This window comes from Gekko japonicus, unplaced genomic scaffold (assembly GCF_001447785.1).
Source record: "Gekko japonicus isolate JY-2015 unplaced genomic scaffold, Gekko_japonicus_V1.1 scaffold1284, whole genome shotgun sequence".
Classification (NCBI taxonomy): Eukaryota; Metazoa; Chordata; class Lepidosauria; order Squamata; family Gekkonidae; genus Gekko; species Gekko japonicus.
The window spans coordinates 207778-225960 of NW_015169212.1; the positions used below are offsets into that span (position 1 = coordinate 207778).

General features: G+C 41.1%; 1 protein-coding gene across 1 annotated transcript in view; it reads right to left on the minus strand.

The window, feature by feature from the left end:
- Nucleotides 1-306: 306 nt before the first annotated feature.
- Nucleotides 307-18183, minus strand: part of LOC107114776 (protein phosphatase 1 regulatory subunit 12B-like) — a 64828-nt gene continuing 46951 nt past the window's right edge. The window contains exons 9-15 of the mRNA XM_015416365.1: nt 14874-14986; nt 13610-13813; nt 9640-9725; nt 7809-7934; nt 2370-2552; nt 1579-1764; nt 307-331 (exon numbers count right to left, since the gene is read on the minus strand). Of these exons, the coding sequence (XP_015271851.1) occupies nt 307-331; nt 1579-1764; nt 2370-2552; nt 7809-7934; nt 9640-9725; nt 13610-13813; nt 14874-14986 (923 nt within the window). The remainder of the gene's footprint in view (nt 332-1578; nt 1765-2369; nt 2553-7808; nt 7935-9639; nt 9726-13609; nt 13814-14873; nt 14987-18183) is intronic.

Genomic DNA, 18183 nt, shown 5'->3' on the forward strand with positions numbered 1-18183 from the left:
TTTAAAGTGTTTTACTTGTTTGAGCTCATGGCTGCCCACCTTCCAAGTGAATTGGTTCCTAGATTTGGAGATGACTAGCATCTCAGATTTGCTGCAAGAACTCTCTATAGGCAGGCTAAATATGAAGGAATACATCTCCATCCAGATGTTAATGGTATGGTATCAGACTGAATCAGAGGGAAGCTGCTTCCATGCAATTATGGAAAAGTATGAAGGAAGCCTTAATATGAATAGGAATTTCATCCCTACAAAAGACTCTGGTTTTGTTGAATTTAAAGCATGAAAGATAATGGTTCAAGAGTCTCATCACCATGAATTGCTTTCAATGGAACTAAAACATTAAGAGTACATTGATCAATTATAGGTCCTTTTGAATGGAAGGATATTCCAGACGGCTCTCTTACTCCGAACTAAACCTAGAACTGTGTTTCAATTTTAATCCCTTGGACTGAAATAGGCAAGTTAAGGCTGCCTGTTATGGAGGCATCTTAATGATCTAATATTAGTCTGACAGTTTATGTTACTGTTGCTAAGACAAATTTGCAGACCTCTGAATACATGAATGTGCTATTGTGACAGCTGTCATTAAGCTCTGAAAACCCATATAGTGATATCTTGTAACTGTCTATGATTTCCCATGTCTAACTATTCATCCTCTTCTCAAAAATCAGTACGTCTTCCAACTAAGTAATCCTATGACTATTTACACTTCTCAATTTCCAGTTTAAATCCCACAACTGGTCATTGTGTAGATATAACCTGCTATACTCTCACTCCAAATGGAGGTAGTCACAATAATTTAACCACTAGCAAATGAAACACAGAACATCAACTTGAAATTCCAAAATAGGCTGCAACTGGTAGCTTCCATGCACTCCCCTGCCTGGAAAATAGTACTCCAGGCATTTAACACATAGCATATTGACATGCACTTTGGTACTGCCAGATCACTGTTAACAATGTACAAATTTCAGCAATTGCTTGCAAAGAAATATTAATGGAATCCTAGCATTATAGAACTTGCTATGCAAAACAGATTGAGTACAAATTGGAAGCTTTGCTGTACATTTAATGACAGCTAGTATTTAAGATGGCATGAGCTGAGTAGAGCCAGCTGAGACATGAAGCTCAGAGGCACTCTTACTCTTCTTCGTATTTTCAGGTTTTTAGGGAGTGGTACACTTTGTGGGGGGGGGGATTGAGGAACACTTACACAAGCACAAGTGAGAGATTGGGTCCCTCTCCTATTAACAGCAGCCTGCTTTGATTGGAAATACCATAGCAAGGAGATCTTCCAAAGAGTAATCGAAAAAGGCACCCTTCTTCTCAAGAAATAAGGTATGAGTAATATGCAGTGTAGCAATGTTTATTTTTTACATGCCACAGATTATTTTCAGTACAGCCAGAATGCTATCTGATAAAGTTGCTGGGGAAAATAATCTAACAAAACTTTTTTATCCATTTCTAAAACAAGGTATATGAATGGTTTATTGTTAATCATGCCCAGTGAAGGCAAACTGAAAGAATGTCAAGAGCTTCAAGCAGCTTCTTAAGATCACCATTAGAAGGCTCACCAACCTTCTGCGATCCCTGGCATCTCCAGTAGAGGACTCTGTTCCGGCTGTTGAGTTAGAGTTGGCAGTTGCAACACCATTGGCAGTACTGGATACAGAGAGATTTGTTATGACACTTAATGGAATACTAGAAGAGATGCCTTCTGTGCTCTTCTCTGCAGCAGGCTCCGTTTGTTGCCCGTATGGGACTCTGAAAGAGAGAGTTCAGGGTTCATGCACCATTGTAAGGCACCTTCAATCAAAATTAATAGGACACAACAAAGGAGTTTTCAGCTTAAAATACCAAAATTGCGTTTAATTCATTCTCAGTGCAATACTTAGATTGGCAATTTATGTGATAGATAAGAATCTCAGAGGAATCAACCAGAACAATAAAATGCAGCATCTATGAAAAAGGCTGCTGTTTTGAAAGTTACTGGCATGTGTAAAGGAGTTTAACCAAATAATGAGTATGAGCAAAGGAGTAAAATCATTCTGCCATACCCAAATTAACAGGCTGAGAAAGCAGATGCAACAGTGAATCAATTTAAACACCTAGTAGGTCTGGGCGCATTTTGAATTTTTCTTCGTTGTGCCCAAGAAATCTCCTAAAGAAGATATATGGCTCAGAACTCAGGTCAGAGAAGCCAGCATTGTATAAATTTATAATCATTACATAGCCTGTTTTTTCAGCCCAAAAAGCACTCTAGTTAGCAGCAACAACGATCAGGAGATTGTCAGACAGAAATACAACTAAGAACTGCTCCTTTGATGCCAAACTTCGCAATTTGTATGAACACACGATGACCCCCTTACCTCATATACTGTCGGCCTGATGCTGTAGTATTTGAACTGACAGATGCAGGGCAAGAGGCAAGCTGACCCTCTGTGCCCAATGAGGTAGGTGAACCAAGGACAGTGGGTGAGGTAGCAGGAGATGCATTGCGATTGGCTGAAATGTAGGGACTGCAGAGGTCACTACTTCTACCAAATGAAGCACTGTAAGATAGCAGAAAATCACTTCCTTCAGACAAGGACTAATACACCGTTGCATACCAACACAGATTGCTGAGAGTATATTTAATCCATCAGCAAAATGACGACAAGTGAGATTAGAAATCAGCTTTATCAAGAAATGTACTCTAAACCCAAGCCTACAGACATAATTCCCTCGACTGAGTAAAAGGAACCAATCCAGGATGAAATCACTAGAGGCGGAAAAGAAACCGAACAAGAGAATAAACAGTAACATGGACAGTATTAGTTCAGTTGTACATTCTGCATTCACAGCTATTCTGTCTGGTAAAGAGCAGAATAACAACAAGAGAGTGAGAAGAAGGATCAGAAATACCCAAGGAAAACTGGGTGAAGAAGAACTTGATGAAGAAGGAAAAAGCTCAAATAACGATGTACAGGGAAAAGAATATATTACTGAGTGCAGTTCAAACAAAATGCAACTGATTTTAAAAGAAAAAAGTCTAAACACAAATGTGTATAATTTTCCCCGAGGATCCTCAAGCTGCCACTTATTGGCTGCTTCCACATTTAAGACAGTCTGGCACCAGCCAAAGCCCATACCTTTAGGAATTGGCCCTGGTGAGCAGAGGGCGCTGTCTTTAAAAGATGGATGCACTGCAGGCCATTTTGTTTGCTGGGACTTTTAATAGGGTGCAGACTGTGGTCATTTTTGAAAGGGGGAGAGGTTATTTGGGGACCACTTTATCCTGTCTTGAATTCTGATTTGTAAGCCATACTGAATGACAAGGAAAATAAGATATAAAGATTTGAATGAAGAATAATAAATAACAAGGTTGCGAATCCTCCAAAAACAGCTGAATGACAGACTGAATGTTTCCTCATAGACGTCCTTTATTTTAGGGTAATATTATCTTGGTCAACAGTAGACTAAGCCTATAATAAGCCAAGAACTTGGAAGCAAAGTACCTATTACTTCCTAGAAGGTTAGTAAGGTATGAACACCTTTCACCAAAAGCTCCAGACAAAATCAACTTGCTATGACTTGACCTCAGTAAATGGTCAAGGAACAGATCTGAAGAATTTCTTTAAACTGATGAATAAGTTCTATAGTGTAAGCATAGGCTATGTAGAGATGGGAGGGTTTACTTGTTAACACTGAAAGGATAATGTAAGTGCCTAGAGAACCGAGAACAGACCAGTAAACCTCCATAAATTAAGGAATAATGAACAGGAATAAGACAACAGAAATAACACAGCCCTTTACAGATCTTCTTTGGGGAGAGGGTAGAGAAACAGAGGTCAGGTCTTTGCATACTTGGTAATATTACATATAGGATGTGATCAGTGTTCCCTCTAAGCTGAGTTCGTGTGAGCTAGCTCACAGTTTTTTAGCCTTCAGCTCGCACATTTTTGTCATAGCTCAGGAGGAATGGCTCCAGAACAACTTATTTATGTAGTAGCCAAATCATTTGCTCACAATTTTAATGCCAGTAGCTCACAAAGTTGACTTTTTGCTCACAAGATTCCACAGCTTAGAGGGAGCATTGGATGTGATTATCTCTGCAATATGATGGGCTCAAGCTGTTTAGGAGATTTAATTGACTGGGTGTGATTTCACCTTATGAACAGCAAACATAACCTTCATTAAGCCAGTCTCAGCACCCAACCAGCATAAATTGCCAATAATAATTTAAAAATTATAATTTAGTCAGAAGAGAACAATGAACAGGCTAACAGCTGCCTCTGCAGAGACCTGTACGACAGGAGCAGCCCCAGCTCTCTAAATTCAGACTTTGTTCTCTCCTCTACCCTTGGAAACTCTGGAAAGGAAGGGAGGCCCAAATGCTTCTTGGGAGGTCCCTGCCCTGGCACTACTACTGATGCTGAAGCAGCTAGAACAACCATCAACACCATCAAGAGATAGCAAGTCTATCAAGTCCCCTCTTATACCTGCTGTCAAGTCGGCTGACTGAAGGAAGAACTGTGTGATAGGAACAGTTCTGTTAATTCCCTCCACCAACTCTCGACAGTATCTGCTCCAGCATTAGACTGGGAGCTTTTATATCTTCTGTTGTTGTTGCTGTTGTTCTGACCTCGTTCTACTTCAGTTTATCCCCTGATTTCTGCATGCATTTTTCTGCCTTCAGTTTTTGCTTTTTCCTCCCCCCTTGCCATTTTTTCCCAGTTCTTTTGGGACCACTTTTACCCCAAACTTTTTCTGGAAGCCGATTTCCTCTCCTCCCCCCTTACTTTCAATGCACTTTCCATGCACTTGTTTTGTCACGTCCAGTTCCACCCACCTCTAACCTACTTTTCAATGATTGAACTGTCATCATTGTCAAACCACTCCCTCTCCTCCCCCTCCCCACCCTGAAGATGAGTGATTTTGTTTACTTTTTAAAATAAAAACAGCACTAAAAAGTATCAATATATTGATATATCATTGTAATGATAGGTTCATCAAGTTCTCTGAATTCACAGATCTCTTTTTTAAAAAGGTGAGTCTCTAGTCCCTCTCCTTGCGGAGATATGTCCTTTTCCTTATATCTCCACAAGGGAAGAAGATAGATACTTAAAAAAAGAAAGAATGGCTGCAGTCATACACACTAAATAATCCACTTTCAATGCACTTTCCATGCACTTTCCAACTGGATTTTGCCAGTTCACACAGTAAAAATCCAGTTTAAAAGTGGATTGAAAGTGGATTATTTAGTGTGTGTGAACGCAGCCAAAGAAAGAAAGCTGAGAATTCAGAGAACCTGCTGAAACTATCATTACAATGGTATACTGAGATATTGATATTTAGTACTGTTTTTAAATAAAATGCAGCCATGATATAGATGTATCAATGTAAGTATGTGCAAAAAATTAAAAGGGGAGGGTAATTTGACGGCACTGATGATGCCAGGACGACAGCACCCTCTCTTGAAAATCCTGATTATTTAAGGCACATGCGGGGGCAACTGATTATTTAAGGCACAACTGTGAAAATGCATAGGGAGAGCAAACATGTGGAAACACCATGCCCAAACCAATTCCAGTGCTTATGGATTGATTGCCAAAAAAATCAGGAGTAAGTCAAGCATGCAGAAAAGCCCTGGTACTTGGGTATGTATTTCCAGGGACAGCTGGCTCATTGCCCTGCCACCATTGCTAAATTGTGGCTGGTAAGCATTACCACAGGGTAGTGACCCTTTAATATAGAAATCGGGCATACAGTGAAAGAGCTGAAAATGACTTTGTTTAAACAGGTTTGCGGGCTGCCTTGGAGACTCTAAGAACAGAACCTGTTTTTCCCCTTAATAAACACAATTTTGTGTGGTGTCAAGAAATACCCTCCTCGCTAGAAGAGGGCAGACCATTTCTGGTTTCAAAATTTTTCTCTTTTTGCTGATACATCAAACATGTCTATTTATGATTTTTCAGTAGAGATGCATGAACACCTGCTAGTTTGGTTCATGTTTTCCTGATCTCCCAGCCAGGAAAGTGTGCTGCATTCTAGCCTTGAAGAAATACACCAAAATGAGGGGGGGGGGTTGATCATAAACCCAGATGATTCTCCTTCTCTTCTCCCCTACTGAAATTGGTACTTTGGGCTGCAGCTAAAGCTGTATAATTTCGGTGGAAGAACAAAAGCGTTGTTCATTTCCCTCCACCTGAATCTGGCAGCATGGGCTGTGGAAAATAGGAGTGATCTGCTTCCATCTTCTGCAGACCAAGGGACAGAAGCAGCAGGGACAGAAGCAATGCACTCCCACACCCAACTGAGAGTTTGGGCTGATAACAGGACCACGTATCCCTTCCCCCAAACTGACCTCTTGGGGTTGCAGGGGAATAGAAGGGATCTGTTTCTATTCTCCACAGCCCAGCCTCTCAGTTGGGGAGTGGGGGACAAATTTCTTCTCCATCCCCCAGCTGTCAGCTTGTGCCACAGAGAGCTGATGTAGATTGTGCCTGTTCTTCTGCGGCGCAAGCCGTCAGCCCATTTCCTCAGTTTCATATGAAGAGGAAAAAATGGTTTATTTCACCTACACCCCAAACTGACACACCACCTGCAACTTGGGCTGCAGAGAACAAGAGTGCTCTGCTCTTCTTCTCTGTAACCCATGTGGGGCAAGAGGGAAAAGAAGCCAATCGCTCCTGTTCTCCCCCGTTCCCCAAGCTTCCTCCTGTGCTTCAGCCTTGCTGGAATACACAAAGAAGTTTGGGTTGTGGAGTGGGGAACAGACACAGAAGCTCAGTTGATATCAGCTGGTAGTCAGCTTTTGACTTCCACCTCAGAGTTCGCATTAGGTCCTCAAGACGTTTGAGAGGCGGTTTCTGTTTGGCAGTTGTTTGAGTGGTTCATTGAGAACTGAACAGATTTGGTGTCTGGCTTAGCTGTGTTCAGGACAGCTGAACACAGTTTGTTCAACAGTCAAACAAACTCACCACAAAATACATAGTATCCCTATATATCAGACAATCCTTCAAAGATTTTTACCAAAGAACTATTCAAGATTGAGGCATATAATTTAGCACAACAAAAATGAAACTGCAAAAAAACTCTTCAAGCCCTAGCGCCCTTAGGGGGTGCAGAACAGATGTGTATGTGTGCGTTTCAATTCCTGCCATAGGCTCAGTACCAAAATCCACAGCCCATAATAAGGGCACATTGGTTGCTCTAATCAAACTCTAATTGCACAACAGCCGTAGAAAATCACAGTTACAGATTATTAACATGCAGCACATGCTCCCAAGTCACAAGACTTCATGAATGAGCCATTCATTACTGCAGCAAGGCAATATCAAGATCAGGAATGACACATGGAGACAACCAAGGTTTTCACCAAGGAACAGGACTGCATTGTCTTGACGATCCAAATATATTGACCTTTCTACATCCATATATCCAGTTTTTAGATTATGCCTCTAGGCTACTTCACACAGTGTGCAGATGTGTCAAGCATATATTTTTCTTATGAAAGGCATTAGCAAAAGCAATATGTGAAAGCTGCATCACTTTTACCTCACATGAAGCAGAAGCAAGACAGACAGGTGTGCCAGACTTCACAATCTGCAGGCCTTGCTTGTTTTCATTATGTTCAAACCAGCTTTGAGACATCGGAAGCTCACTGTTTAAAGCAGAACAAAATTCGAGTCCAGTAGCACCTTCAACACCAACAAAATTCTCCAGGGTATAAGCTTTCATGAGTCAAAGCTCATGAAGGCACTTAGTGCCTTTTAAGTTTGTCCACCAAGAGCAAAATTTCTAATTTCTTCTTCAACATGCCTAACCTTTTCATGTAGGTAGATACATAGGTGGAAGGTGCACCAGTTGCAGGGGCTTCATTTCCCTTTGGATCATCCCTCCATAATGGCCGCGTATAAGAACCACTTCGTACCAAGGTAACAGCAGATTCTCTGCAAAGGCATTGGGGGGGGGGATCTTTAATTCAACATATGTTTGCTGCATGCCAATAAACTGGAAATGTTTTAACTATTATTTTAAGCTGCCTTGAACTATGAGGAAAGGCAGGATATAAAAGTTTTAATAAATAAACCTTCAAAATACAGTTCAACACTTAGACAATTCACACTGTTTTTGTAGCCATATGCATGCAAAACACCCAAGATTAAGAACAATCTAACACTGGCAGTCACCATGCTATAATATTTAAAGCACTACAGCCTTCCCATGGTGCAGAATACACTCCTGTTAATCTCAGAACGATACGCAACAAATTACCATATTAATAATAAAAGTGGGTGGTTTGTACCTATCACAAAGGTAACAAAGCTGGACCACCCACAGGCAAGGTGTGATTTATTACATAACCAGAGGTCTCCCCAGGTATGCAGAAAACCCATGGGTCTGTAAATGAACCAGAAGGGAAGACCAGCCCCTCCCCCCAACCTTGTGAAATAAAAACTGAACATATTCCAGGAGGTATGGAATGTGGGGTGGAGGACAAACAAGAGAGCAAAATGGCCTGCTCAAACTCCTGAGAGCATACAGAATCCCGGAAGGTGAGATCCAGGCACAGGAGGTAATCTCTGTATTATCCCCTCCTCCCTCATGGTTTCTTACTACCCTGTAGCTTGTATCATCAGACTCAGGAATTGTGCTACCATTTTACGTGTTACCATTCAGATTATAATATGCCTAACTGCACGTAATACAAAAAAAGATTGAATGAATAGGCAGTCAAATCAAATGTGAAGAACAGATCTTTCTTTTTAATATTATATTTGTATTATGCGGGAGGAAGGGATTCCACCGAGATTATTTTGTGCAATAATGAACGAAGAATGAACACAAAAAGCACATTACATTAAAAGATGTCTGAAAACAAAAATTGGTTTATATAATGTTTAAAGTTCACTTGTAGTCATCTTCTTCTACCATACAAAACCTTTCATTACATTTATAATGAAACTAGGATATGCTAAGAGGCCTCCTCTATTATTTAATAATCTAAGTTGTACCCAGCTAAGTTGTACATACAGAAACAGGACAAAGAAGGTAGCTACATTTCACCCAATAAAACGTTTTGGAGGACAATGCAATAGGCTGTTTTAAAGGTAAAGGTTCCCTTGCTCGAAAGCCAGTCGACTCCGACTCTAGGGTTGCGGTGCTCATCTCCGTTTCAAAGCAGAAGAGCCAGCACTGTCCGAAGATGTTTCCGTGGTCATGTGGTCGGCATGACTAAACACCAAGGCGCACGGAACGCTGTTACCTTACCACCGAAGTGGTACCTATTTATCTACTTGCAATTTCTTGCTTTCGAACTGCTAGGTTGGCAGGAGCTGGAACTAGAGACAGGAGCCGTTTTGCGGCACCGGGTCTTAAACTGCTGAACTACTGACCTTCCACAGCCTGCAGTTCAGCATCTTAACCACTTGAGCCACCGCAGCTTTACTGCTTAATAATTTGTTACATCCTTAGTTAAACTTCTGCCATAAGTGCATTTTGAGGATGCACGATATTTAGCAAGTGCTTTTCTTTGTTCCGAACACCTGTAACTTAAACTGGTAAAGTGAAAATTAATGTATGTGTAGATACAGGGAGAGACTATTCCAAAAATTCAATTCATAGAAGTTCATTTCTGTAATTGCCAGGTCTTACCGGTTTTCTTTTTCTTCCATGTCACCTGTACTATTCAACCTTCGAGGGGCTACTGAAGCAAAATAAATTTTGTTGTCCTTGTCCTGCTGGAACAAAATAATTCCTTTAAGACAATGTATTTTAAATTAAAAAAAAAATCTAGTGGCCTCTGGCAGTTCCTGCTGGACCACTAAACACTTTCTTCCTCAAGAGCTCTCCCAAACTACTTCTGCTGGATTTCTTTTAGTTTCTCTCTACACCTGTCAGGGTTTGAAGCTGGTTTCAAATCCATGGATAACAGAAAGCCCTGGTTAACATTAATAAGGCTAAGGTCAGTGCCAATGTAACCCTTCACTACAGTGTGGCCAGCCTTAAGGGGTATAAAGCATAACTTTCAAACTCTGTCTCTAAACTTTCATTGCTGGACAGAAATAACCTATGGTTACAGACCAGAAGTATTACATCTACGATCTACACATGGAGATGAGAACCCCTGCCTTGGTGACTCAGAACAGTGAAGAAGCAAGCACGCATGATCAGCAGCAATATTTTTTCAGAACAGAAGAGTCTAAGTTAGGTTTGACTGTTCCATTTTAAAGGCTTGGCTTTCTTCTAACAGTCCCCACTTTCTGAAGGTGGTTATGCTTTTTCAAGCTTCTTTAGGCTGGCATTCTGGAGCAAAGGCTTGGATCCAACAGAGCCTTTTTCTGTATTTTAGGGGACATTTGAGTCTGCAACAGGAGGAAGCAGATGAGAGAAGTACAGTTTGGGGGCAGAAATCCTGCCTGTGGAAACACGCTGTTGGATCCAATCCCAAACTTACAAAACATTTAAACTGCTCAGCAGTTTCCAGACACAACTTCTTCATCTATGGTTATTTTTTCCTTTAAATTGTTTTAAAAAAATTCAAAACTCAAGACAGATCATACTCAAACAGATCATATTCAAACAATAAGGAAATAATAATTTTTAAAAACTAAATCTATAAAAGTTTCAACCAATATACAAATATATACAAAAAGAGTTCCTGTCTAAATAACCCCTAGTCTCTCCAATACAGTAAGTCAATTTTTTGCTATTCTCTCTCACAAGCAAAACCACTTAGTATAGTAGTTTGCCTGTTACCTACAAATGCCATGAATTGGAAGTATTTTTAATTCTAGAAGCAAGTAATTTAATTTTTAGTTCTAAGCAGAATTTCAAACAAAAAAAAGTTCTCAGTAAAATAAATCCATTTGTTGAATGCAATTACTCAAAGAAAAAGTTTGAAGAGCTTGGGAAAACACAACAGATTGTTTAATACAGTGCTGTCTGACATACAGCACTGTATCAGTATATATACACACACACATACACATACACACATACAATTATGTATCCTATTCCTGAGTATTAATTTGCACATATAATTATGCCATTACAAGGTATAAGTAGAATGTGTCTAAATAGTGCTTAAGTAAAAAACCTACACACTGCAGCCTAGTTAGGGCCTTTCCATATTTTTTTAAGCACACCACAAAACTGTATGGTTGTTACTCACTGTTACAAGGCATTCAAAACTCTTTCATGACAGTAATACTACAGTTTGAATCTCAGTCTCTCTGAATTTATATTCCCAGTATTGTGATGCTATATTACATATAACCCCCCCCCCTCCAATCTAGCATAAATATTATGGCCATGACAGTAGTGCAGAATGTGGATGCACTGGTGTCACAAGTCCTGACTGGATAGTGCCTGTAACATTGCTGGCAACACTATCATGAAATAAGAAGTACTTTCAAGGATTTTTCTTTTCTTTTAAAAAAGTGGCTTAAAGGCTGAGCATTTCCCCATCACACCAATGCAACAAGATGGTCAGAATTACACTTTTCTGTTTTGGAAAAAGAAATACAGGAAAATTCAATGCTTTGTTTCATGATACTCTTGCTTTTTCATGCTTCCTCTGTAATACTAAAGCACACATCCCCCTGTCCCCCCCCCTTTTAAATGGGATCACAGAAGCCTTTGCAGCAGAGTTACCATCCCACCCAAATACATAAGAGCAAATTACTGGAAGGTGCTAAATTCATGAAGGAAAGCCTCTGGGAGATGTGGCGGTGGAAAGTGCCCCCCTAAGTTTTCAATGCAAGAGATGAACAGACATGTTTCATCTTTTCCTGCCTCTACGTAGCAACCCTGATATTGCTTGGTGGTCTTCCATCCAAATACTGACCAGGGCCAACCCTGCTTGGCTTCCAAGATCTGATGCGAGATCAGGCTTGCCTCAGCTATCCAGGTGAGGGCCCAATATCAGTATCTGTCAGTAACGTGCCAAGAAAATTAATGTACTGCACGCCCACAATTGCCCAGTACAGTAAAACTTTTTGTGCATTCCATCAGAAAATAATGAACATTTCACCTCGCCTTACTAAATGTGAAAGAGCCGATCCTGTTTAACTTCCAAGATCTCAAACAACAAAACTGGGGCCAAAATCAGTCCAATAATACACTCTTAAACATTAAATATGTATGCTAATACAATCACTTTTATACTTGATAATAGTATCTAAGTATACAAATTATTAACAAGGTATACAACCTAACCATACAATATCCTAATGTTATACAATACTAATATACTAACATACAGTAATATCACAGAATACCGATTGTAGCTAACAGCCAGGGGTCGTTTCGTAGAAAAAGAGCTAGGGGAACTCATTAGCATAACTCATTGGCATATGCCACACCCCCTGACATCACCGGAAGTGTGTCATAAGGCCACACCCCCTGACATCACCGGAAGTGTGTCATAAGGCCACACACCCCGCCCCCAACGGTCCCGGCCGCCGCTGGCGGCCTTGAAGCGTCACTGCCGAGCCCCATGAGGGGCCCGGCGGTGGACCTGCAAGGCCGGCGGGAGTGCAAGGAAGCCCCGCGAACCCCCATACCTCACCTGGGGAAACTGCGATCCCCCACGTTCCCCCCCGAAATGACCTCTGCTAACAGCCAAAAAGTACTAGTAGACTTTCAACATGTGCTGTTAACAGGCAAGGAATGTAAAGACTTTTCTTCTCAAGACCTTATCAGCTTCGAAGCTTAGTCTGTCAAAGACAGGTCCCGTATGAGAAATCTTCTAAGGAAATAAGGGCTAGTCCCTATATTAAATGTAGCAACTCTTGAGAAGAAAAGTCTTTAGGAACTAGGAAGTAACATTACACCAGAAGGAAAACTCTTATACAATATAAGCTAACTTGCTTCTGAGGAAGTTAAGAGACGAAACCAAGCACAAGCCGGCTGCTTTTTCAAGCTTTACATTCCTTGCCTGTTAACAGCACATGTTGAAAGTCTACTAGTACTTTTTGGCTGTTAGCTACAATCGGTATTCTGTGATATTACTGTATGTTAGTATATTAGTATTGTATAACATTAGGATATTGTATGGTTAGGTTGTATACCTTGTTAATAATTTGTATACTTAGATACTATTATCAAGTATAAAAGTGATTGTATTAGCATACATATTTAATGTTTAAGAGTGTATTATTGGACTGATTTTGGCCCCAGTTTTGTTGTTTTTGGTATCTTGATACTGGGAAGATTGTTATTTGGGTTTGGTAACTTACAAGATCTGACAGGATTGGGCTAGCCTGGGCATCCAGGTCAGGATAATAGATCTACTAGCCACAGAAGCTGAACAGAGTCTCCATTGTCAGAGCTCATCCTGCTGTTTAAGGAACCAGGAATGACCTTCATGCCATGTTTGTGGGCTTCCCAGAAGCATCTTGCAGGCCACTGCTATAAACAGGTCTAGATGAACTTTTTACCTGACTGAGAACAATTCTCATGTTTTCCGTTGATGACAGAATACAGGACTCTGTCATAGCCTCTGGGCTATATGACTTTAACACTATGGGAAAAGTCCACTTAGAATATCCTGAAATAGCCAGTACTGCCCAAGATCACTAGTAACATGTTTCAAAGAATGGAAAACCGTATTACTCTGCACCTTTTCTTTATTGTCTAATAATGCAGAAATCCGAGGGGTTGAAGAAGAGCGATAGATAGAGCCTCCCTTATCTTTCAGTGTATCACGAGGAGCAGTGCCTTCACTGAGTGTGTTCTGACTGCTAGTTTTCCGCAGACTTAGCCTCCAGGAAGAGGGAGATTCATTCTTTTGTTCTTCAGATTTGTTGAGCAAAGCAGTAGTAAGCTGTAAAAGAGAAAAAGGGTGACGAGAAAGACAGTCAAAAGTATATCAAGATGACTAACCTCCCAAACAATTTCACTGCACCAAGATTAACTTGTAAATATAATAACAAGGAGTGGGCTCCAATTTAACCTGGCCATTTCCACCTATGTCCTCTTTCCTGCTACAATCCCCTCCTTCCACCATGTTATCCCTTGGGGTGCCCTATCTCCCAGGAGCAGAATTTCATGGAGATCAGTGGGTTGCAGTGGGACTGGACTCCAAAGTTCCATTCTGCTGACAGAAAATTGAATCTGAATCCAACCAAGGTCATGCATAAAACTTACAAGCTAACAGCAGTACTGAGACATAAATACAAGCTATCAGTTTTACTAATTTAAGTATCAAGAGCGCCAAGCCTATACATCATAATGTGGAAAACATATCCTTCTACTTATTCTATATTCCACAAAAAGCATCTTTGTACACATAACTTTCAAATGATTAATTCATTTATAAAAAGCACAAACTTCATGCAAATCTGGCATAGTTTAGATAAATTCAATCTAATTTGTTTCAGTGTTAAAAAACCCAAACCCTCAATTATAAAATATTTTTTTTAAATGCCAAAACGTATTTACTTACTGACTTCATCTATAGCTCCCCTTTCTCCCCATATAAAGAAATGCTATAAACACCATAACACATTCCAGCCACCAACTCAGATGGGATCTGCTTGGAATTAAAAGATATGTATCCCAGTCTAACAAATGCTTGCTTGATACGAACCTATTTAATGCAATGGTGCCCAAGCTTGGATCTGAGGACACATGATACAGCAACCTTGTTGAAGCTAAGCAGGACAGGTTAGGGTTAGTACCCAGATGGGTCTGATTGTGAATCCAACATCTGCCATTTGTTTCATTGCGGAAACATGATAAAACCATCATCATTTGTAGCAAAAGGCAACCTTAGAGTCAACTTGTGCTGCAGTTCAGGAATACAATCCTAAGCAGAGCTAATCGATGGATTTAGAAGGCTGCAACTCTGCTTAGGTTTCCACTGTAAATCAATTTCCACTTACTTTTCTGACAGGAGCCATAGTGAAAGTGTTATGCTCAGGTGGTGGTACTTGTTCTGTGATGAGCATTTGGGGGTTATGACTGGAGTGGTTAGCAAGAGACTCTTCCTTTCTCTCTAAAAAGATAGAAAATAGCATGGGCATAGCAGCTGTAAATACTTTACCAACACAGTTCTAAACTTACCAGGACATGTGCTCCTGATATTCAGAGCACAGGCGCTCTGATCTTTTGACATTAAAGTTATGTTGCTCAAAGCAAGGAAGAATGAAGTAACGTGGGTTGGATCCTACAAGCCATGAATGGAAGATAACTGTAGACCACTTCTCTACTTTTTTCTCCAGCAGCTTCCTGTGATCCAACAAAAGCTGATGCTAGGGGTGAGGAGAGCTTCAAGACAAAATGGTGTAGAACACAGGGGGCTGCAGTAATGAGTTCTTCTTCCACCAGCAGGGTTCCATGATATTTTACCCATGAGGATTCCCACTATTGCCAGCCTCAGTTATTCTGAAAAGAGTAGCAGGTAGAAAACATCTATTTTTGTGATCATAAGGCCTTATATGCCTTGTCACTTTTCCAGAGCTTGAACAAAGAAGTAATTTTGTTTAGTCACATTATAAATTTGTATCTACTGGCTATCAATATATTTCCAGAGTGTACTTCTGCAACCCCGTGATAGTTACTGGGTTCATTCATTCCAGAAGCATGAATAATTAACTTAATGTTAAGCATGTCTAGTGCAAAACTCTATTTAGGGAATTTTTCCCAAACAAAAAGGTAAATAAAGAGAAGATCATTCTTTTTGCTTATCTGTGAATTCATACTGATGGGCTTTGGACCTGCACAGAGTTTCAACAAAGAAATATCTAGAGCTAGCTTTTAGGCACAAATGTCCTCTCCCCTTCCTAGGACAGCTTAGATTGTGTGCATGCCTAAGGGGGAGTAGTTTCAGCTTCCAAAATTAAGGGTATGCTGCAGAAAGTTAAAGGTACTTGGGAAGGTAGATGGGTTGTATGAGTGCACAGATGGTCAAAGAACAGTTGCAGGTATGCAATTTGTTCTTACTTCTTTAGAGTCTCTGTGCAGCACACTTATGGTCACAGGCTAGCAAGATGAAGATGGATACATGTATATCTCGGACAAGAGTGTCAAGCACCATCCTACCAAAGAACATGTCTGCTCTTGCTCTGACATGAATGGTTTAAGGAGAAGATTAGACCCAGGTGGCCACTCTGCAGAGTTCAGAATGTGGAATCCCTTTGCTAAAGGCAGATGATACGGTAACAGATCTGGTGGAAAGAACTCTGAGTGTCATAGGAAGACGAGTGTGGCTCTGATCATAGCAGACCTCAATAATATCTGTGACCCAGCAGCCAAACCTCTGTGAAAATGCTGTCTTTTCTTTGGACTTGAGTAGCAGAAGAGCATGCCAAGGACTTTCCTAAAGGAAGCGCTTCTGTCTAGGTAGAAAAACAGTACTGTCTGAGCATCGAAAGACTGCAGGGCCCTCTCAGTTTCTGAGGCTGGAATCAGAAAGCAGGTAGGGAGGACCAGAATTTGGTTGAGGTAAAACCCAGAAACTGCTTTGGGGGAAATGGCAATATGTGGGGGTACTACTATATTCTTCTTGTGTACCCAGAGGTAAGCAGGGCCTGAGCACAGAGTTCACTTGCCCTTCTTGCCAAGCAGACTGACACCAGTAAGTACACCTTGCAGGTAAGGAGCAAGAAATAACATGTGGCTAATGAATCAAATGACTTGCCCAGTTGCAGACAACCACACAGGTGTTGGTGGTGTAATGGAGGGTGGAGGTCCAGTAAGAACTGCTTACCAATGGCTGGGTGAAGACTGAGCAAATCTGAATGACAGGCCACGTAGCAGAGATGACCACTGGATAGACTTTAAGAGATGTGAGATAACCCTAGATGTAGATGGAGCAGGTACATGTGGGTGGCTCCCACTCCTGTGCTAATGCAAAGATGGTAGAGCCCTTCCACTCATAGGGTCTTCTGGGCAATGATATCAGTTTACTGGGAAAATATAAATTGGCCCTGCTCGATCCCCCCAGCCACCTGTGGCGGATGCCATAGGACAGACTTTACCAAACAGATACTAACGGGACAGCCTGTCTGAGGGAAGGTAGGCTCTGCCAGTGATAGAGTCCAGGGTTGCCCCCATAAACTGAATAGTCCTTACTAGGGGGCTAGAATAACTGCAGTTATTTGCACACTGTGGAAGAGGGAGAGACAAGATAGTGCTGTGAGCAGTCAGACTGCATACGGCAAAATGGCTGCCCTTGATGTCAAAGGAGTATTGCTACCACTGCCAAGAGTTCCTGAACACCCTTAAAGTGGTGAAGGGGACAAAGGGCAGCATCTTTTACTGGAAGTGGGCATCTCTGATAGCAAAACAGAGGAAACAGCAACATTCAGATGGATGGATATGTCAACATATGCATCCTTGAAGTGAACATAATTGAACCAAGCTCCTAGCATAGAAGGGGAAGGATGGGAGGCCAAAGGCACAAATGGCTAAGGTCCTAGGAGACATATTGATATGCCTCTGCCGAGGGTGCTGGAAATACACAGTGTGATGACCACAAATAAACATGTGGTTGGGATATCTGGAGAGATGCCTGTGGAAAGTCCTCCAGTTGTTCCTCTGAAAACAAGCCAACCAGTTAGATAACTACATAGGGAGCTCTATGAACTGACAGGGTTTCTGAGACAATGATGATATTCTGAAGGATTTTCAGTATCAGTTATGGCTCCACTATCTGTAGAAGACAGGCTAGGATTGTGAGGCAGAAAACCATGAAGGAATGTGCACCACAGGGTCACAAGGAGACTGATTTTCCATTAGCTGTGGTTGGTGACTCTGCTTTTGCTCCCTGTTTTGTTCATCAGATTGGCTTAGAACCAATGGGCCAGGCATTTCTTTTTGGTGGCTTGGTTTCATGACTCATCCCCGCCTGGTTATGAACACAGTCCAAGTTGCATCTCTGAGAGAAGAGGATGTTCACACCTAAAAAGACTGCTCTAGAAGGTTCTGAACTGAAGCTCTGTGTAAAGCTCAGTGTGATGTACAGAGGTCATGAAAAAGTAAACCTTATTTTCAATTTAAAAGTTTTGTTTTGTGTTACTATTGAATTCCAAACTAAACCAGAATTTGGTGGCAGGGGTTCAGCCCCTTTAAATCCAGAATGGATCCAAAGATGTGTCCAAAAGCAATCTGAATCAGGTCCTGATGTGTAATGATGACATCAAGGTTAATGACAGTGCCTTGGACCATCCTGGGGTTTTCATGATAGGAATC